Genomic DNA, 23,646 nt, shown 5'->3' with positions numbered 1-23,646 from the left:
AGGTCATCATTAAATAGATGTGACAAGCTGACAGGCGTGTAAAGAAGGCGAGGCTGGCAGATGGACCGATAGGATTGCTGGCAGGTAGACCAACATGATAGAGAAGGAAATCAACAGATGTCCATAGAACCAGACAATGACTGACATGACCACATAGACAGGAAATGTACTTTTCTGAGGTTGTCGATGCCACTTGAGTAAGGGATGTGGAGGAGGAAAAAAGGTTTGAAATTGAAAGCGAGCAACAGAGCTTCAGTGAAAGCTGCCTCTTTTTCCTTCCCTGGCTGTGTCATCTCTGTGTGCCCTGGAGCGCCTCTTCTCAGCATTCAGCCTTCATGTCAGGGCTCATCTCACAATCTCTTGCTCTTTTTATCCTCATCCCCCTCTCCGATCTCTTCCAGCCTCTTTTCAAAGGTCATGTGAAGAATAGAATCTTATTTCTTCTATCCAGTAGAACAGTGTCTACAGATATAAGGAGGGGGGAGAGAAAGTGACAGACTAAAGTAAAACACAAAGAGGGAGCTTCAAAATGTTTCTCAGTTTGTGTTAAATGTGTTTATTATCATACTTGCTGTGCATTGGTGTAAAAGGCTCCATTCGTCACGCTGGGAGCAAAACGGTGAACTTTGATTCGCCGGCATCATCTTCCAGATTAAAGTCTTTGGGGTCACACACTTCATTCAGCCTTGTGAAATCACGTGATTGTGTGTCACTGTGTGTGTTAATTTTCCACCATTATTTTGGTTCAGTTCTCCCGTTTTTAGATTCCATTATGTATATACAAGACATGTAGCAGTTCATTGATTAATTGATTATTTAATAGCTGTGCCCTAATGTGCAGATTAATTTAAGATTGAAAAGGGTTTTTGAACAGGAGAGGAAATTACTCACCAGCAAGGCTTATTGATTACGCCTTAATGTATTATCAGTAATCTGGGATCACATACAGTTACTTTTATTCTTCTTTATGATTCAGAGAGAAAATTATTAACAGTTTTTTGGTTTTGCGTGTGCATTTGTTTGGTGCCTTAACTAGTTGTAGTGACAGCTTGAATAATTCCAGGGACAGCAGCAGCTGTTACTGGAATCACATCATGCCAAAATCCTAATTATATCAATGTAACGTAAAATTATAATGCAAATTTAAACGTCATTATCCAGCCATCATTACCGAGCCATTATTTGGAGGTACAGTCATGAGTTACAGGATTTGTGGGTGCAACGTCAAACTCTTTCCCTGCCAAGTCAGGAGACTTTATATCTTTTAATATGCTGCTTTGTGGTCTTTTTTTTCAGATGATGAAGCATGCATGGGACAGCTACAGACAGTACGGCTGGGGTCACAATGAGCTGAAGCCCCTTGCCAAGAAAGGACATTCCACAAATATCTTTGGTAAGCCAGACAAACCCCTCTATCCCACTGCTGCCTGTGCCCATTGGCAGTTTGCTCACACAGTTGTAAATCACACATGGATGCATGCATGAATGCACACACACTCTGTCTTGCTCACACTCAGACACTTATACACACACACACACACACACACACACACACACACACACACCCTGTCTACTCTCTTGTGGACAAAGTTATGTGATAATGCCTCCGGCAGGATGCATATCACTTTGGGAAAAGTGTTTGCGAACAGAAGCACAAGATCACTGAAACCACAAGAAGAGAACATCATTGAAGTCATTGAAATGCCAGATAAAAGAAAATAACAAATCTATTTGAAGTACTGGTAATATTTCACTAGTCCTAATCCCAGTGTATAAATCTATGGAGCAGTTATTTTGATAAACTATAGAACAGTGTTGTAAGCACACAATAATACAGTGTTTATTTTAGGTAGTGTAATGTCAACCACACTAATACCGATAATTAAAATAACCCCATTCTTGGTTTAACACTCTTATCTGTCACCCACTAAAATATTACAATGTTAGATAAACAATGTTAATGTTAACAATATTACAATGTTAATGCAAAAAAGGAGTACTCTTGTCAAGGTCCAGTCACAAGGGAAATTCCCGTTTGTAGAGAGAGAAACATTGCCGTTGGCAGTGATCATATTTCCCTCAGACAGGCCAATCCAACGCAGCGTCTCATCATGAGTGATTTGTGTTTTGTACACAGTTTTTTGGTGTTCACATCTGCAGCTGCCATCTATCATAACACAGATCAGACAACTTGGACTCCACTTGTTGCTGTTTCACTTTGCAAGCTGTAACAGCGTTACTGACTTTTCAGTGACACTTATGGTTAACAGGAGTAAATTATTTGTGTGAAGGAATTTTAGGGATACTATGACACAGGGTTCCCCAGGTCCTGTTTGGCTTAATTTCTGAACTAAAGTAAGCCAAAGGTGACAGCCTATAGCCGTTAGCTAGTGCAGCTGTCTTGATAGTGATGCACTGCCATACCTTTGCTAGGTAACACAACGTCAAGCTTTTTTGACCTCCCATTCTAAATCCATAAGCATTAATATGGAGTTGGTCCCCCTTTTGCAGCAATAACAGCTTCCACTCTTCTGGGAAGTCATTCTACAATATTATGTCTGTGGGAATTATCGCACTATCATCCAGAAGAGGGGTGGTGATGGAGCAATGGATAAGACACTTGCCTTTGGTGTGAGAGACCCGGGTTCAATCCCACACTGTGACCCATCCACCATTGTGTCCCTGAGCAAGACACTTAACCCCTAGTACTCGAGAGGCGTGCGACCTCTGACATGTAGAGCAATTGTAAGTCGCTTTGGATAAAAGCGTCAGCTAAATTAATAAATGTAAATGTAAGAGCATATGTGAGGTCAGACACTGATCTTGGATGAGAGGGCCTGTCTCGCAGTCTCCATTCTTGTTCATCCCAAATGGCGTTTAGTAGGGTTGAGGTCAGTTCTCTGTGCGGGTCAGTCAGGTTCTTCCACACCAAACTGGGAAACCATTTCTTTATTAAGCTGGCTGGCTTTGTTCACGAGGGCATTGGATGGAGGTATTCACATATCCCATTTAGTGTGAATAGATGTATTGATTATTAAAAATTCATAATTCTTAATAATCAGTGCTGAGATCAGTGTCCAACATCCCATATTGGTCTTAGTTTAGTTTGAATTTTTGCATGTGAAGATGCTGCTTTATGCTTTTTTATCGGAGTGTTTATGCATTGCCAGTTTGACTTGTGTTTTCCTGTTTTGTTTTTTTTTTTTTGTTTTTTTTTACTGTGTTTGTACCTTAAGTTACTTTGTGTGTGTGTGTGTGAGGATGCATGCTTATGAGGCTTTTGTGTCCAATTGGAATGTTCCGGCTGGCAAATCAGCCGGCGGCGCCTGTGTTATTTTATGAGCTGCTGCTAAATGGTAGATAGATGCTGCTTCTGTGTGTGTGTGTGTGTTTCCATTCAGTGGTGCTCGTGTGTGTCTGACTGTTCATCTGCATGGATTTGTGTGTTTCTCAATGCGTGTCTGTGTGTGTGTGTTTTGTCCTGCCTCCATTTAATGGCTTAGTCTGGGTGTCTGCAGGTTATTAGTCACAGGGTGGCCAGTAAAACACAAGCAATACACATGGCAAAGAATCAACCTCCACACTCCTCGCAAAATACACTTCCATTATTGATGAGGCGTATCCTGTCCTCCTACAGAACTTTGCTGTATTGATTACGTGTGTGAGCGTGTGTAAGTGTCTTTGAAAGAGATAGTTGAACAGAAAAGAAAAAGCAATGCAGCAGACTCTTGTTGGTGTGTTGCTGTTACTATTAGGAGCATAGACGGCTTGTACCAAAGGGACACACACATGCACAAGGGCTGGGTGATTGGATGGAAACAGATTGCTGATCGACCTGTGAATTGTGGATTTAAATCACTTTGATGTTTTGTCATTTAAATTGAACCCTGCTGCAATATACTTTGATGGTAAAGTCAATCCAAGAGAAACATTATACTCATTTAAACTTTTTAAACCGACCTCATGGACTAAAGAGAAACGTGGAAAGATTTCCTTTTGCTGGTCAAGTCGGCACAATATTGGCCTGTAAGAATTGAGCAGTCTTACTGCCTGACACAAGCATTACATAAACACAACAGTTTACGTACAATTAGCCTCTTATTAAACATGCCTTCCACGTAGTTGTTAAAGAGACAAAGGGTAAAGCTGCATGTGCTCGCTCCAAGCCTTAAAGCTCAGCCTTAATCTGTCCAGAGAGAAGACAAGAGGCCAGAATGGTAACAAGAGGACTGGGACTCTCATTGTGGCACCAGGCTCAGATAACCTTGAGTTCACTGCCTGGCCCTGTTTTCCTTCTCCTCTGTGGAGAATGAGTAGAGCTGATTTTGAGTACAGATACAAACACAGCCTTTGTCTCGAGGGTAAGCGGTTCAAGTAAGGATACTGCGTGACCTTGTAAAGGAAACATGGTACATGCTGGGTTAAGAAAAGCATGGTTCAAGCAGTGTCAGACACAGCAAGCAAGCTACCTTGGACTCAATCTCACACACACACACACACACACACACACACCCCAGGTCTGCAACTAACAATTGATTTTGTTGTTGATCAATTAATATTATTATTTACAATTGCCGTAGTAAAAGTGACGCCATGAATATAGAACCAACCAAAAGTTTCCAGAAAGACTCACTAGAGATTTTTTACTGCATATGCTACTGTATAAACTAGAGTTAAATAATCTGCAACTATTTTGATAATCAATTAATCATTTCAGTCATTTTCAGCTTCTCAAATGTAGGGATTTGCAGCTTTCATTTGTCATATGTGATGGTAAATAAAATATCTTTGGGTTTGGACTGTTTGTTGGACAAATTAAGCAATTAGAAGACGTCGCTTTGGTCTCAATATTGTGATGGCTGTTTTCAGTACTTTTTGACATTTAATAGACCAATCGTCTGATCGGTTAATTGACAAAATAATCAGCAGATTAATTGAAAATAAAAATAACCATTAGTTGTCGATCTAACAAACTGCACACTGCCAGTTGCATGACTACTATTTGTGTCTCGTGGCTTTGATCATAGTAACTGTGTCATATGATAGACAACTCTATTCACACACACACACACACACACACACACACACACACACACACACAGCAATAATACCCTTGGGTTATTGTATGAGGAACATCAGCCACCATTGATTCAGCCTGAAACCATTTGACCCTTGTTCAGGCTTTGGGCCAGTCAAAGCAAAGGCCGGGCTTCACAAGCAGCTGAAGTGGCCTTGTTTATTGTAAATGGACAGCACAAGCTCTGATCTTTAAACACACTCCTCATTGTTTGCTGGGAAATGCTCTCAGGGGACTTTACATTGATCAGGGCTTCAGTGAGATTGTAAATCTACACCGCTGTCTCTCCATCCCTCTGTGGCTACAGTAGGTTATAATCCCAAGGTTTAGGAGACATGAAATAAAGCATGAATGACCTTATTAAGTCAGGACAGATGTGATTCTGGATATATCCCGTGCTGATTTACCTGGAGTATTAAATGAGTACAGTGTTGTTGATACTCGATAAATCATGTAAGTTATTGTTTTGTTCTGGGAAATCCTAAAGGGCTTTTCCATGATTTTTAAACTTTAATTGGACCAAATGATTAACTGAGTAATCAAAAAAATGACAACAGATTATTTAGTAATGACAATTATTTGCAGCCCTAAGTGTAACCAAACAAACAAAAGATAATTTTAACAATAGGAGAGAGAGAGAAGCTTGCTCGGTAGTAGGTTATTTTTAGAGTTATTTTTATTTAGTGGTTGGAGCCAACAATAGAGGATCAGGTCAGTTTCTCTCTATGGATTATATTTCTGACTTTGAGTGACCTTATTGGAGTCATTTCAGTGGATTTAATCTCGTCTTCAGAGGAGGGAATCCACTGGTGAGTCTGAGGCCTGCCCTCTAAACTCGACTTAGTGTCTGTTACTGCTTTATTGGTTTCCTCCCCAAGCTTGCTGTCTGATGGTTTTAATCCAAACTTACAAACCCACAAGCAGTTTGACATGCTCACAGTAAATGATATCACACACTGCCTCAGGCATGCACTTGCTAGAGGCCTGTTAGGTAGGAGATGATGGAGATGATGCAAAACTGGGATGAAGTCTGGACACCAGGTCCCTCAGTCAGCCCAGTACTGGAGCACTGACATCATCTTCGTCTATTAGAAGATTACTTTGGGTGCATCATGTGGCCCATAGCGATGGCCTGGCTGCTCTTGCACAGTTTCACATAACGAACACGTGCTCTTGTAAGATCAAAATGTGTCACTGCTTTGTAAACACTTAAAAAAAATTATATTATGAAATTTAAATGTACTCCCTATTTTCTTTTTGAATGTAATTTTTAGCATCTTTACTCATGGGAACATACTTGTCGTTAAACCGCAGCAGAACCCTAAGAGCAAGAAAAGAGAAATACTGTTACCCTTTAGTACCATGCGCAATAATTTTGTGGGAAAAACCTTTTCTGATCATCTACCAAACTTGTTGCTCTGGTGTTTAAGGGAGGCAGCCCTATATAGATTCTGTTTGGCCTAATGCGTCACCCAGAATCCCATTAAACCACAATACCAGATCAAACACGGCTTTGATTTCCAGCTTTTCTAATCAATAGACACTCGGGAGTATAATCTTCTATAGAGCTATTGGATATTTGTTCCTTCTTACAATATCACTGCAGGGATCACATGGATACTGTGATAACCATGAAGTCAGAACTCTGCTCTTGCCCAGAGTCATGAAGTCCCCCTACCCCCCAGTATCTAGATCATGTTTTCACACGATTGCCTCCCAAGGCAAAACAGTGCATTGCATCCTGGAGCAGGGTTGCATAGCAGCATCATGGCAATGCACCCATCAGTGAAGACCAATGAAACAGAAATGACATGTTTATGTGCAGCTACAGAGTCAGGCAGTCCAGAATTCAGGGTCCACATCTAGTCTCATAAAGTATGACCTTTTATATGGTCTCGCACCAGTACGTAGGCCTCTCCAGTGGCCCTGATCTGGCCTCACTCCTCACTGTTGTATAACTGTAATGTTAATTATTATAAAGGATTATTATTATATTATATTATATTGCCTAGGGATGGGAATTGTTAATTTTTATTGATATTGATACCCTTATTGAGACTGCTTAATGATCCGATTCTTTATCAATACCACTATTGATACTTTACTATTATTTGGTGATGCTTATTGTTAAGACCAGACCCAACGGGCACGAGGTATCCCTGCATGGTATGAGGAAAATATTCAATGTGCGATAACATGGTTATAAATTGAGATTACATATAACTTGTGATAAATAAAAATATATAGAAGTGTGCATATTAACCGCCTGGTTGTTTTTAAATGAATTATAGGATTAGAATGTAATATTTTAAATACAGCTAAATGTTGTTTCTGGAGCAGCAGCATTAATGTTTACCTCTTCCTCCTCTTCTTCCTCCTCCTCTCTGCTGTTATTCACTGCCTGCAGGAAACATTACAAGGTTGAAGGAGGAGCGGCTGGTTTGTCTCAGCCAGAGTTTTTAACAACGTGCCAAATTTTAAGACTACAGACCGGTCTATGCTACAGATAATCAGCTTTCTATTTAGCTTGTTTTTAACATTTGGCTAATTGCCAAGCTCGCGTTAGCTGTGCTTGTATAAAACATACAGGATGACAGACTGAGAACAGATATGATTAAATTAACCCTTTCTACATGTTTACCCTACACACAGCTTTATTGATAAAGTATTGTCTTTTCACTTGCCAAGGTTTTGTTGCACGTACTTACAGTAACAAGCGTAGCTGTCGGCAACTCAGTAGTTTGGAGCTAACTTAACTTCACAGGTCTTTTTTAGAACCGGGTCTCGATCCCCATCCCTAATATTGCCTATGTACTAACCTGCAGACTGTAATCCTACAGTACTTCTTCAGTGATTATCTTAAAGATGTATTTTATGATGTATGCATTCTTTATCACGGTTGATTCCAGTAAGGTTTAACCTCCTAACAAGAAAAATATGATATAAAAGAAGACATAACATAGTCGTATGTTCCACATTCAAGATATTTCTCCATAATCAGTGTTTCTCACAGAATGACAGTGTATCTATGCTGCTGGTATCAGACAGCCAGATCGCTATGTGAAAGCACACATGTTTGCGGGTTTATGCCGCAAACGTTGGTTTAATATGAATGAGGGAATGCGGCATACTGGCGGACATTCTTTCCAGGTTTATTGCGGGATCTCTGTATTAAAGCGGCTACTGTCTTGGTGAGAAAGAGAGGGAGGGAGCGAGGGAGCAAGAGGTGGGGCTGAGCGAATATCTGTGCGCATCTCTAAAATGAAAAAATATGTTTACCCATTTTAAATGGTTTAAAAAAAATTGAAAATGGCGATCGGATTTGATATTGTGGCAGGCTGCCAAAAATATACCAATGTATGGAAACACTGATAATCATTGGCCAGATCTCATGTGGCTATGTCACCTGACTTAACCAGGAACCAGTTTGCTGTTGGTAGAGGTTTTTGTTTAGTTGGATGCCTCTTAATTGGAAACAGGTTGACAGCTTGTATTTGTATCTGCTATGAGTGTCTCCAGTAGTTTTTTATACTACTAGTCCATTTATTTCCTTTGATGTTTGCAAGAACAAACCATAGTTTTTTGTCTCCCATCTACCTAAGTCTACCACCTCATCTGTCTAGGTTTAAGTGATTCCTTTTCCAACAACCGTTGGGGGTGTTTGGTCATTGAAGCGTAAGTCCACCTCAGGAACATTTCCTAATCTTTTTCATAATAACATCGCCACAGCTCCCCCAGTTCCCTGATTAAAATCTCCCATTATACAAATGTACGTTTTCATAACTAATGGGACAATTGCATTCCGCTGGTAATTTCCTTTGTTGGAATAGAAACATAGCGACATGCTGCTAAACTGCAAACAATGACACGCTTGAAACGACCACACATCAAGATTTTCAGCCCTTTTTTCTTCTCAGCCTGATGTGTAGACTTGGATGTCTTCATGACTATGGCAGAAGGTGGGAGGGGGTGAGGTGGAGTGGGGTAAGAGGTTTTAGTGATGATCACTTGACTGCCCGAGGGACCAAAGCTGCTTTCTATATCAGAGAAGATGGAGTAGGAGAAGAGAGGGAAGCAGAGATTAGGGTTTGGCAAGGAAAGTGACAAAGAGAAAGAAATACAGTAGCTCAGCTTGGTAAGGTTGTTTACAAATGTTTGTATTAAATATCGATATTTGTGATGCTTTTTGCAACAATGGGTCCATGATTTCAGGCAAAAGTAGACAAGTAGTTGACAATTGTTGCTTTATGTAAGACATGTATCACATATCAGTTTTTCACCCTCATCCAAATCAAGAGTCTTAAGGTTGAGGATGCTGTATGTTGTATAGATTGAGAAGCCATCAAATGCAATTGGCATAATTGATATAATATCATTACAGCTCAGCGCCTTGAAGGGCTGCAGCTACTGAGGATTTTAGTACTTGAAGCTTCTATAGATTATTTCATCGATTTATCGTTTAAGAAGTACTTTTGCTTGGTGGTGGCGCCCCAGCCCCCCACCCTGGTAACGTGATCACCTGTGTACGTTGATAGATGATAGATATTTATTAGTCCTTTTGGAAATTCATGGTGTGTCATACAGCAAACATCAGATCAACAACATCCACAGACCAACAACCAGACAACTGCTTTACCAACACAAATACACCAGTGTTTCCCCCATATGCAATCATGACCACCGCTACTAAAATTGCCCACATAATTAAACTACACTGCTACACTGAAATGTTTTCACTCGCACACTGTGGGAGCACGGCAACACTGCTTCCTCTCATCGTTCTATATCTACATCTACGTGACAGATGCTGTAATAACAGCGTAACTCCTGTAAGGAATCAGGAGGTGGGTAGCGATTGTGCCGGTGAACGCAAGCGGAGGAAAATATTCTGGCAGTAAATGTACGGTGATGGTTACAGTGTCGGCTTCTCAAGACCAAGAAAAGTCTGTTGTTTCCCACCTGCTGAAAAAGTGAAGCCGGTTAGCACTAAGTTAGCTAACATCTCCCCTCCCCTTCAGACTGAACTGAGCAGGAAAGCTTCCACAGCAGGCTGCGTCTTTTGGCTGCTATGTAACTTAACATTAGCTCAATAGAAAGTAACTCGTAGCTGTATTTTATTACTGCCTGCTTGTCCAATGTTGAGAACATCAATTACAATCTGAGAGTAAACTGGTGTAGCCTGCAGCTCTGTCCTGTACAGACTGGTTCAATTATTTTTCAGATGAAAGAGTGGTTGTTTGGAAAAGAAAGGACGGAGGTGACTGGAGGAGCTGAGGTTAGTAAAGCTAATTAGTGATGCAAACTAGTCCTTTTAAGCTGATGAGGAGACGTTTCTTTTTGGATTTTAATGTGCAAATAAAATGCACCTCAGAAGGGAGGAGGTTTCTCATGTTGCACGCAAAAGGCAAACATGAACAATTGTATCTGTAACGATTCTGAGGTCATATTAACAGGGTTTTAGGGGGGGTGATGTCAAAAACATGCTGTGCAATAAATGTATAATCACTGTGGTTTTCTTCAGACATATGGTGAAAATAATGGCCCAATGTGATGTGAAATTACATATTTTGCATTGGAAAACGTAAGATTTTCATGGGGGAGCACCCCCAAACCCCCCACCACCATGACCACTAACACCAAAACATTCAGCTAAAGCTCACATTAAACTGGGAAAACTCTGAAGTTTTAAACTATTCTGATGTGCATCGCATGCTCATGGACACAAGAGCAATACTGCTGAGACATGTTGTGTTGGGGACAAAAATTTTGCTTCACCTCTGCTGCTACAACTCCATCCTAGGGGAAACACTGTGCACTATACAAGTTATACTAAGGTGCAGCTCCCGTCAACTCTGTGACGTTACAACCCAAACTCACGGTCCAACCAGGAGAACAACAAACGCACTTGTGTACATTTTCAGCTGAGGATTGCGGATTACTTTGGCTAGCCTTCAACTCAACAATAAATCATGATTTCAGTTAAATGCTAAAGTGGCTGTAACATTTACCTTGTCTGTGGTCCGCTGGCAGAACACCGGGTGCTTTCTGATCAGGTGCCGTCGTGCTGTTGCAGTAACGTTGTGTGCTATAAGACTTTGCGTCGATGCATTATGGTAATCGAATTAATCGATTTAATCAATGAATTGTTTCAGCCCTAGCGCCATGCAATGTAAAAAGTCCAAATCCTCACAAGCTGATAGCCCATTTAGATGACATGGAAATAAATAATAATATTCTATGAACTATCTAAGCCCACTTCAGGCCTGATCTGCTCCTGTTAGTGGTAATTGGTATATCTCCAATTTGGATGGGTGAACCTACTACATTATTTCTGGCTTTGCAGACTTTGGTTGGCACATTTGCAGTGCAAAAAGAGACCGAGGAGAGAATTGAATTCTGCTCCCAACAAGACATCAAATTTCTCTTCGACTTGGCCCTTCCTTACTCTTTCCTTTCAGATTAAACTTTCAGCAGGTCTGCCGGTGCCAAATTGGACAGCAGGAAACAGGAGGATTTGCCTGCTGCTGAGTCCAGCAGGAATGTGCATAAGCCCTTCAAACAGAGTAGAGAAAGGGGGAAGTTTCATGAATAACACTACCTTTTAAGTCCATACCCACAGGCTTTAGTTTTTTTTATTGTCTACCATATATGTAACCAGATGATGATAAAGGCTGGAGTCTACAAAGTAGTGTCACTGAATAATTGGACGAGTCACTTTGGAACCAATGCAGATCTACATAACTCTGAAGCTGTTCAATTAATACTGATATAACTAACCTGTTACAGACTCAGGGGAGCTGAGCCATGCTTTGGTGGCAGTGTAAAGCTGTGAAAAAGAGTTCCTTTGTTCACCTGCTTGGTCCTACCTGCCTCATGTCACCACTGTGGAAATTAAAGAACGGGATGACATTTTCATTCTGAGCCATGTTATGGTTTCCATATGTTACATACATGGATTTACATGCAGTGCTATCCAAGTATGTTCCTGGAGTTACTTCTTATACATTTTTTTTAAAACTACGACATTACTTCTATATTGCATCTGGCTGGTGTGGACAGTTTGCATTTTAAACGATGATAATGGTTCATAAATGTATAAAAATGAAGTCATCTAACAAAGTTGTGATGTCATGAATTACACCAAAGAAAACTCTTCACACATGTAATGTACTAAAAACGTAATTCATCTGTCAATTACAGTTTTGAGTCATCTGTAAATATATTTGTTGTTTCTGTAAAAAAACAAACAACAAAAACATGTGGTTCAAGATCCACTGTGGTTAAATAAAAAAATGGAGGAAATAGTGACACAACCCAGAGTGTGAGAGAGTCGGATCGAGAAGGAAAAGGAACACCAGCAAGTGGCAAAACACCAAATACCCATGAGAGAAGAGAGAGAGGAATATGGGCCCAAACACAGAAAACCAGAAACTTGAGAGAGAGAGAAACAAACCATTGTGAAGAAAGAGAGACGATAGGCGAGTTAAATAGAAGGATTAGCATTTAGAACATTAGATAAGAGGATGCTGGAAGGTATGATGAAGAACACCTAAGAAATCTGCCTTTACATTGGTTGACTACAACATGATCCATTTTGCAGGTTGGATTGGTTTTTGATGGTTTTTAACATTTTTATATACATTTGGCTCTGATCAATTGATGTAATCAGAGTTCTGGATGTGCCAGTCAGACAACTTTGTGGATAAACTGTTGGATTTGAAAGGATTTGCTGACCTTTCTCTGGCTAAGCCGTTAAATGCATTTAACCCCAGCTCCTCCCCTCCGCTCCATCGCACACACTCTAACTTTCACTGTTCTGTCAAATGACTTGGATCAAGTTACCCTTTCTATAAATCTGTCGGCTACATAGACCTACTTTCAACATCTTGCACTAGGTAGTTTAATTCAAGCAGACCCGGTACATGTAAGGGTGCACAAATTGGGACATTTCAAAGAATAGATTGCAGTAACAAAGTGTGCAAAAGGAAACAAGAAGGCAGTTACTTCCCCTGTTACCAGCTCAAAACCTACATATTCTGTGTCACTGTTGGGCAGATGGATAATTGAGAACTTTTTTTTTTGGTTCTTTTTCATGACGAAGCAGAGATGGGGTGCATGACAAAATGGTCTTTGCAAAATTCTACTTTCCCTGTGTCCTTTTATAAGACTGTTGCCTTGAAGCAATATATGATTTTCAGTAGATGGCAGTGCTACCGTACCTCGTTAAAATCCTAAATCCCATAATTTTCAAAACTTTTTTATAGTTAACATTTTAAAGTGGTTGTTGCAACATAAGCATGTGCTTTGATATGTTTCTCCTTTTAATTTGTCCCCTTTTTCTGGATATATACAGTGTATCATTTTGTATCAATAAATATAGTGATGTAAGGGACTCATCAAGGTACTCCATCTGTTTGTCTTATTTCCGGTTTGCTGTCTGATTAAGAGATATATAACATTTATCGGGAATTATTTTCAATGTAATTGGCAGAATCAGTTTTTGTTGGATTTTTTCCCCCTCATTTTAAAAAGTGTTATTTTGGTGATTGTGTCAGTTAAGAGTGGTTCTCACCAAGCAAATTGAGAAATGGTGCATTTATTGGACCTTCACTAATATGAGCTTTGAAATGTTATTACTTTGTGCACAAAGCAGGCAAAAATTACCATCAGACTCATGACACGTTCCCCTTCCAATTTTGTACCACCGTGCATATGTCAGTGAATCAGAATCATTCAAATGATAAGGTGATTTGTATTTAGCATACTGTCACGTCCCCGTTTCTTTATCTAAGGAAATACATTTGTCTAGAGGTTTATCAAGGAGGAAGTTTTACGACTTTTTTCAATGAAATTAAAACAGTAGTGTCCGAGGTAAAAAAACAACAACAGAAAAGGCACATTATATTACACAGTCAGGAGAAACAAATTGAAAAACATATTTCAATATGGATATTCACATATACTCCATTGTAAGCTAGGACTGGGACACAAATATTTTAATTATGACAGTAATTGATGAGGATGAAAGGGTGTTAATTTCATGGTTATTTAATACATTTGGCCAATGCATTAGAAAATTAATGGTTTTAAATATTTTTGTCTAAGACTTTTAATGAATGTGGTTTTAATATGCTATACATTTAGGTAGAGTGTGTGTGTTTACATTTTCTAAGACAGCCGCATAGGCATTCTGAGACAAACAAATTCATGTAAGACAATATTGATGAATCATGTATTTTTTAATAAAACATTTGTATGCAAGGTTTAGGCACAGATTTCTGAATGAGGCCCACAGACTTTCACAGTGATAAGAAGTATCTATTTGAACAGCTGTTCTGGCCAAAATGAACTAGGCCAGAGGTTTTGAAAGTGGGAGGCGGGCTTCCCCATGGGGGCTTCAAAAAGTTTCAGGGCAGGCTCAGTGAGTGTAAGTGAAACAATATTTCTCATCACATTAGTTTTTCCAAGCTTTGTCTAAGGGGAGGCCCACAGTCTCAGACTTGGAAAACCCTTCAACTAGGCTAAATCATAGATAATAGTGCCGCCAGGTTTATTACAACTATGTATTCAAGTTAGACTCTACAGTGAACAACTATTTTACTTAGTTGATGCATTGTATGGATCTCTGTAGAAATATTGTATGAGGATTAAAGGGATTTAACCACACTCCATACAGTCTGTGGATTCATGCTGAGTGATTGATTCAGTCTAATCCCTGTTTGGCCTATAGCACTGGCATTTAGATTCTGCACATATATATATAATGGAAGTCTACCAAATGTGGCACTGAAATTTAGAACTTTGTTGAGGTAATTGTTTGATGTTTCAACTTTCCGTGCAAGATACACATATATTCTTTATAAATACTGCAGCTTTAACACAAGCTATACGTGTCAAAAGTTTGCTGAAAAGTTATTGATTTCCTTTTCTTTGTGCAGACAAGGGAATGCCATGAAATGACTACAGTAAAACCACTGCAGACTGTGGCCCTTTGGCACTCGGCCTGGAGACAGCGATTTGGGCTCGGGTATACTCAGGGAGCTCATGCTGAGCGGAAGGCCCATTCTGACCAGTAACCCTGTGAGGCAAAAAACTGAACACAGCAGATGTTTCAGGCCGGTGCCAAATAAGTTGGTAACCAGTTCTCCACTGCCAGCCAGACTGGTTTGCAATTGGCCTTGGGTTGGCTTTGTTTATTGCTGCTTAGGCTCATTACAAAACTGGCTAAAATGCCACGATGGACTTGGAGCAACAGAGGAGGAGGAGATGGGGTAGAAGCCTGCAATACAGTTTTCACAAAATTGTTTAGCGGGCTATGACAGCCAGTGTAAGTAGTCTTTAATCTGACAAGAGCTAACATTGGCTGATAAAAGCCTGAAAGGTTGGGGATGAATACAAAAGAACATGGTAAGCTTCACTTTTAGATAACAGTTGTTTCTGAGATTGTTAATAATAGTAATTACTCTTTGTGATTTTGAGAGAAAAGTTGTTTTATATTGGAGCCCAACTGATATATCAAACACACAGAGACCTGTATCTGTAGAAACAAAGTCAGTAATACATAGTTTGTCCAGCAGACTTTGTTTACAGTAATCTGTACCAGCTGAGTTGGCAGAGGGGCTGACATGCAGCTGAGCCGACATTGGTGCAGGGGATATTACGTTTCATAACCACTGTTTTAAATGTTTTAGCTAAAACAGTGACAATTTAAAAAGGATACGTCTCCCAAATCTTTTGCAAGAAACAATGCCCTGGTTATTCTGAATATTGCACAGACCTCCTTATAAGCCCACTTCATTTGAATTACTTCCATTGAAAACTGTGGGCTGCTGAAATATAAACAGAAAGTATTGCTATTTTCTACAGTCCCTGCTCTGCTTTACAAGTACAGTTGCGCTGGATGTTAAAGTGAGAGAATGTAGGCAGAAAGAAGAGGAGCAAATGTGGAGAGGCCAGTGTAGAGAGCATCAGAAAGAGCTTGACAGGAAAGACTAGAGGCTGAATGGGATGGAGGAGGAGGATAGCCAAAGCAAAGCAGAGAGGCTTCTAGATGAAAAAGTGATATACGACAGAGGGAGTCCTTGAAATGCAACAGCTCTGGAGCTCAGTCCAGTCAGTGTTTTTCTCAAGTAAAAGCTTCACATCCAGTCTAGCTTCTGAATTGGCACACAGACACACACAAATGCATAAATTACCAATGCTCTCCATGTACAGCCACACACCGTTCCTACACTAGTTTCCATTCTCATTTTGCTTAAACACAAACACAAATGAAATCTTGCAACAAGCATAGATTAAACACACATACACTACTCCCCGACAGACACACACACTCACACACACTGAGCTCTCTATCATCTCCCACTCCCCCAGAGCCGACAATTTACAAGACCGAGACTGAATAATGACATCACGTTGTCCTGCCTCGTGTGAATTCATACCGGAGAGCTCTGAAACCTGTCGTCTAATGAAACTGGCACAGGAACCAAGACAGCGAGTGTGAGTGTTCGAGAGGGAGCGAGGGGTGTGTGAGATTGGAATAGATAAAGTTGGAGAGTGTGAGAGATTTCAGTTAGATGTAGAAAGGTGTGCGGTGCAAATTAAATAAAAGGAAAAGGGGCGTACATGTATCTATGTTAAGAGAGGAAGAGATTGAGAGTGTGTTAAGAGTTTTCAGATGAGGGTGTCTGTATTTGTGCATGAGGCTTTGGTGATAATTCCCCAAATAAATAAACCTCATCCTGGCCAATTTGTCTCAGATAAGCAGTGTCTGGCAACCCTAAACCCACCTCATGGAAGTGCCAATTCAGCTTCATTTGATGCTGTTGGCTTTATATGAAAGGCTGCACAGCACTTAGATGCAGGGAGGATGGTGGAAAACGATAGCAACAGACAGTGTTGTGTTGACAAGAATGACAGAGACACAATACAAGCCCAGATATGAAGACAGAAGAGAGGTAAAGGCAAGGTCGAGCCAGATTAATTTGAGTAATTTAATTAAAAGGAGGTTTAGCAGGGGGTGAATGCTCAATGAAAGTGAATTGGCGACAGAGAAATGCACTCACTGAAAGGTGGAAGGAGTATTTGTGCATCAGGGTTCGAATGGAACGATCACTGAAAGATTAGGAAAAACACAGCAAGACAGTGATGAATGAGAACAAACAGATGGTTAGGTAGAAGAAGGAGGGGCAGATGAAAAGATGGAGGGTGTGATGGAGCAGAAAGGAGATGGAGAAGGGAGACTGCTCAGGGTGATCACAAGGTTACATCAAAACATGAAAGTGAGCTGAACTTCTCAAGGTTGGAAAAAAACATACCCCACGTAGGAGTCAGAGAAACATCAGTAAACTGCAAATTAAAAGTCTCTTTTGCTTTGAAGTTTCAACTGAAATCACAAATTGAGGAGGGTGAGACATTTGATAAATGAGAACCTGGTGTCAGTGGATAAGTTGTTACAGATTAATAAGAGTAGGCTGAACCACAGCCATACATTGGTTAAGGGCATTTGTCCTTTTTGAGGACAGTACATAACTTTTAAGAATATTTCCATTTGATAAAAATCTCAAAACTGTAGCAGTACTACATGGGAATTCTTATATCCCTACAAACTGTCGAAATTGCACAGAATACAGATACCCATTAGGGATCGACCAGTATGTTTTATTTTTTTCTGGGCTAATCCCGATACCAATTATTAGTAACCAACTACTAGATTAATTAAATGAATTAGAGATCCATCCCAGAGATGGACTTATTAACTAAGAGAGATAAATTAGCATAAACTTTGTCTTTACATGCTGCCATTTATATTGTATTTATTTTATATTGATTGACACATTTATTGAGACTATTTATTTGTTCTGTTCTTTATCTAAACTCTTATCTAAACTGGTTTTTCATTACTAAACTATTGCCTTTAAAATATATTATTTAAAAAAGAATACATTCAGAACAGTAATCAAATTTAATATTTTATTATAACTAACTGTTTTCAGAGAAGCAACAAAATTAACAGCAGCAGTAGTTTACAGCAGCAAAGTCAATATATGAAATCTGTATCTCACTGGAAACAAATTGATTATGTTAAATAAACAATATTCCTGACATCAAAATACTGACCCCAGTCAGTCAGTCGTTCCTCCTCTTCATCACTCAGAGAGGAGCTGGTTTGTCTCAACGAGCAGCTGAGTTTGCAAGGATTTGCAAAGTACGTAGCATCTCAGCTAAAAAGCCAACAGAGAGATATCGTTTTAGCCTGTTTATGACAAACTAGCTATTAGCCGAGCTAGCGCATGTGCTTGTGTAAAACCAAACCACAGCTGCGGTGAATGAGACAGAGCAGATTAAAATATTGCTTGGTGCACGTTCCTGCTTGTTGTACTGATGCAGTAGCAGCATTTTACTAGTACTGCTGGCTTTGCTGCACTTGCTTAGTAATGAGCGTAGTCATGGTCAACTGGTTTAATCTACACTGATCTCCGCTTGCTCTGCTCGCTGTGTGTATGCGGAGCTCTGCTGAGAGAGGAGGGGAAGGGCTGCAGCTTGATGGCTCGCTCGTTCTGTTGGCTACTTCTGCATAATAGCCAGTGTTGATAGGCTATTACTCGTAACTTGTAACTGATTAGCTAGAACTTTGGGCGGGACATTGTACTCACCACTCCGTGGGCTAAGCAGACACAGAGAGGCAGCTGCATCAAAGCCAAAGGAGCGCATTTTCTAATTAATTATATTGGATATCTGTTTTTAAAATGGCCAATGCACATTATTAGAAAAATGCTGAAAATCTGCCATGATAATTGGCCAGACCGATTATTGGTCGACCCCTAGTCCCCATTGGTTGTCAGAAGTTGTAATTAGGGATCGACCCAGTTCTATAATAATAATAATAATAATAATAATAATCATCTTTATTTGTAGAGCACTTTTCAAAAACAAGTTACAAAGTGCTTTAACAAGTGTAAAGACAATAATACCCAAAAGACAATAATACAAAAACAATACAGATAAAAGCAAGAAAACATTGAAATGACTAAAATACACGTTTAAGATAAATAGAAAGTAAGTAAAATAGAATACAATAAAAGGGATAAAATAAAGTCAAATAAGATCGGGAATGGCTCTCAAAGTATGTTTTAAGAAGGGACTTAAAAGAGTTCACTGACTCACACGACCTGATTTCCTCGGGCAGGCTGTTCCAGAGCCTCGGGGCCCTGACAGCAAACGCTCTGTCCCCTTTAGTTTTCAGTCGAGACTCTGGAACAGACAACAGACCTCTGCCCGAGGATCTCAAGGTACGGGCTGGTGCGTAAGGGACTAAAAGGTCAGAAATATAACAAGGCGAGAGGAGAGAGAAGAGCTTTAAAAGTGATCAATAAAATTTTAAAGTCAATTCTAAAACATAATGTGGTCATATTTCTTTGTTCTGTTTAAAAGCCTGGCAGCTGAGTTCTGGACAGTCTGGAGTCGATCGGTAGATTTTTGGGTTAAACAGGTGAAAAGGCTGTTGCAATAATCCAGGCGTGATGAGATGAAGGCGTCTAAAATGGTCTCAGTGTCCATTAAAGTTAACATAGATCGAATTTTTGCTATATTTCTAAGTTGATAAAAACGTGATTGAACAAGCTTTGTGGTGTGCTGCTCGAAATTTAAATTACTATCAAACCAGAAACCAAGGTTATTTGCAACAGGCTTAATGTGATTTACTAGGGATCCAGCAGATGGCAGTATTTGTTTTGCCATCTGCTGAGACCCGATGACCAGGATTTCTGTTTTGTCTTGAGTTCAGCTGGAGGAAATTATTTGACATCCATTTTTTAACTTCACAAAGGCAGTTGTTAAGTGAACTCAGCATTCCAGGGTCTGTGGATCTGACGGGCAAGTATATTTGTGTGTCATCAGCATAAATATGAAAAGAAATGCCATGTTTATGGATAATATGTCCAAGGGGAAGCAGATACAAGGAAAACAAAATGGGTCCTAAGACCGACCCCTGAGGCACACCATTTTTAACTGGACAGAATGAAGAGACATAGTTGTTTAGAGACACGCAAAACTTCCTATTTGACAGGTAGGATGAAAACCATTCTAGGGCAGTACCAGAGATCCCCACCCAGTGCCTCAGTCTTCTAACATGATGTTGTGATCAATGGTGTCAAAAGCAGCGCTAAGGTCCAGGAGTACCAGGACTGAGCACATGCCTTCATCTGCAGACATTAAAAGGTCATTGGTGACTTTAAGCAGGGCAGTCTCAGTGCTGTGGTACTTCCTGAAACCAGACGGAAACTTTTCAAATAATTTGTTATTTTCCAGTACAGTGAGCAGCTGTTTGGACACAATGCTTTCTAGAATCTTTGCAATAAAAGGCAGTTTTGAAATTGGTCTAAAATTTTGTGGGAGGGAGGGATCTAAACCAGGTTTCTTTAAAAGTGGGTTCACGCAAGCCGTTTTAAAATAATCAGGGACACAACCAGTAGATAGGGAGCTGTTAAAAACAGAGATCAAATGGGGTCCAACAGAATCCATTACTTTCAGTAAAAACTTCAAGTGGGCTGGAGGACACTCTCATTTGTGATACTGTTTTTAAAAGCTCAGACAAGTCGATGGGATAAAACTGGTTATAACTCTCTTGTTGCTGGTGAGGAACCTCTGAGTAAGAGGCCGTGGGGGTAATAGAGGCTCTGATTGACACCACCTTATTGGTAAAATAAGATAAAAACAATTCACAGTCATCATTACTTCCAGCTGAGGCACAAGGAGGGGTTGGGTTTACCAGCTGATCCACAGTCTTAAACAGAAACCTGGGATTGTGTTTATGTGTAGTAATGAGTTCAGAAAAATAGTGTGTTCTCGCATCCTTAACCATGTTATTGTATTAATAAATCCTTCAGACTGAGGTAATGGACTTGGAGACTGGATTTTTTCCATCTGCTCTCTGCTTTCCTGCATTCCCTTTTTAGGCTGTGAATGCTGTCATTTATCCAGGGTTGCTTACTAGCTTTAGACGTAGGCCTAACCTTTAGAGGAGCAGTAATATTTAGTGACGACAAGCAGATATGATTGAAGTGATCAACCAGATTGTTGGTGTTGGAATCAGACAGGTGTTGGCTTTGGCTCTGAAAGAATGTGCAAACCTTTGAAACACTTTGTTCATTAAAGAAGCGAGAACACACGGAGCTTGGTGAGGCGGCATGAGTAACAGGTGAATCGCAGCTAAAAACAATACATCTGTGGTCAGATATGGTCATGTCCACTAATTCCACAGAGGAAAACGCTGACACCCAGGGTAAAAACCAAGTCCAGTGTATGACCACGGTCATGGGTTTGCCCTTTGACATGTTGTTTGAAGTTAAAAGAAGTGGCCATATTTAAAAACTAAGTTGCATTAACATTGGTGGGGTCATCAACATGAATATTAAAATCTCCACAAAGAACAATTCTGTCATAATTTAAAACCAGAGTAGATAATACAAGGACCCGAATCCAAATTTCTCAAAACCTGAAAATCTGTAAGGTCCGGGCTTATTGATACTGCTACTGAGACTAGCAGGTCCTCTAAAGTAACGTGATGTCTCGAGAAACAAAACATAACACAAACATAGAGGAAAAACAAACATCGCTTTATTTCTCATTTAGTCAGTTGGTTGCTTGCTAGGATGGCTGATTGTGCAAAGCTGTCAAAGGCTTGGCTACATTTTAGTAGTTGTACTGATAAAGACTAAAAATTATATCGATATAAATAAAAATTAACGATTGCCACCCCTAGTTGTGATATGTTGTAGACTAAACAGTGTGAGTCGAAAGGTTAATCAATAATCAGAATAATTGTTAGAGCCCCAACATGAATGTTTATATAAATGGTCAATCAATGTTCAGGTTTATTTCTATCACAGCACACCAAGTAATGCAAATTGCAGTTATCTCTAGGACTGGCTGTTAACAACAGTGGATATAAAGATGATTAAATCAGTTGATCTGTAAGTTTCACATATTTAAAACATCTAACACATAGACTGTTAAGTAATAAATAGAAGACATGGCTAAATTACATGTCTCATTTTCATTTTATTCATACTGTGGTGTATCATTGTTGTGAACACACAGGAAGTGTTTCATTCAGCAGCTGTTACACAAAACCTTGACATAAAAGGCATATTCTCTGACTCAAGAACTTTGACAGGCCTCTATCTTTGCATTTCTGTGACATTTCTGTGACTGCCTAAAGCATACCTGTAGGTGATGAAAGTGACAGAAGGGCGGGAGATGAGGGTTATGTGGTGCATCAGAGGGGGCTCTGCTTCACCAACAGCCAAGCCAATCTGTCAAGATCCGGCAGGCGGCCAGGGCATCTTGCTATCAGTCCTGCTTGCCTGACTGCGGTGTATTTTTAGAGTGATTTAGAGGTTCTTGTCTATAATGATAATAACACTGCAGCTCCGGCATGCCAGACGCTCTCTTTTGAATGGAGTCGTAGATAAGAAGGGATGGTGGGGAGGCTCAGGAATTCCAGCAGCACATGCTGTGGCTGATATGAAATGAGGACGGATTTAAAGGGCAGCGCCACTCAATTTTAACCAAGCGGGAAACTTCAAGTCAGAGAATTGATTCAAATGTGGAAGTCCCTTAAACCTGCATTCAACGGCCAGCAGGGGGCGACTCTTCTGTTTGGAAACAGAAGTCCGGTTTCATTAGAAATAATGGTAAAATTTAACCTACTTCTCAGCTGATTTATTACATCAGTAAACACTTTCCTAATGAGTTTATGGTCTCAATAATTAGTTTCATGTCTTCTTCAATACAATATGATGTTCATTTAGTAAATTATGGTCTCATTTAGTGGATAATAGACCATAAAGCAGAGTATGCTTCAGGGCGGGATTATCTGTGATTGACAAGTCGTTACCATGGTGACCTGTCAATCAGGCTAGAGTGACTTTTAACCAGCGTCGTTGAAAAATCATATTAGGAGTCGGCTGTTCACTTTCTCTGGTGAGTACATTCAGTTTTAAGCCTGCTGTTCACTAGACAAAATTATCATCCTGGTTATATGACAGTTAATGTGAATTACAGATGCACTTAGCTAAGCAAGCTAGCTCCACCGTCTCGTCCAAACACGTTCACGTCCGGCGCCGCTGGCTGCAAAAAATCAACATGGCGGCGCCCTATTGGCTAAACTCAAGGCTTCAAAATGGCAGTCCACAAACCAGCAGGTGACGTTATGATGACTAGGTCCACTTCTTATATACAGTCTATGCTTTTACCACTGAAATATGTTTTGAATGTATGTTCATCAAACTGAATCAAATACAGCGAGCAAGAGTAGACGAGGGTCAAGGTAATCTGTTTGGATCACCCTTAAAACATCTTGCTGCATTGCTTTACATATTAATGAGATGTCTTTGTAACTCCTTGTGGCTTTCAGATATGTAGTTTTGTAATGTAAAGGCAAGTATGTCTACATTACAAATTTACCTAACACATTTTATGTCCACATAATAGATGTGCCGATGCCTTATTAATAAGTGTGTGACGAGATCTTGTACCACGAGATCTCATGAGATTAAATTATGATG

At 39.9% G+C, this 23,646-nt stretch overlaps 1 protein-coding gene across 2 annotated transcripts in view; it reads left to right on the top strand.

The window, feature by feature from the left end:
• Positions 1–23,646, top strand: part of man1a2 (mannosidase, alpha, class 1A, member 2) — a 161,325-nt gene that overhangs the window by 44,529 nt on the left and 93,150 nt on the right. For both annotated transcript variants that reach the window (XM_038721213.1, XM_038721211.1), the window contains exon 3: positions 1,297–1,393. In XM_038721213.1, coding sequence (XP_038577141.1) covers positions 1,297–1,393 — 97 coding nt within the window. The remainder of the gene's footprint in view (positions 1–1,296; positions 1,394–23,646) is intronic.

This window comes from Micropterus salmoides, unplaced genomic scaffold (assembly GCF_014851395.1).
Source record: "Micropterus salmoides isolate LMB-PRFRI ecotype aquatic unplaced genomic scaffold, ASM1485139v1 Ms_hic_scaffold_15, whole genome shotgun sequence".
Classification (NCBI taxonomy): domain Eukaryota; kingdom Metazoa; phylum Chordata; class Actinopteri; order Centrarchiformes; family Centrarchidae; genus Micropterus; species Micropterus salmoides.
Note: the sequence above shows the minus strand (reverse complement) of the source record. Positions and strands in the feature narration are given on the sequence as shown.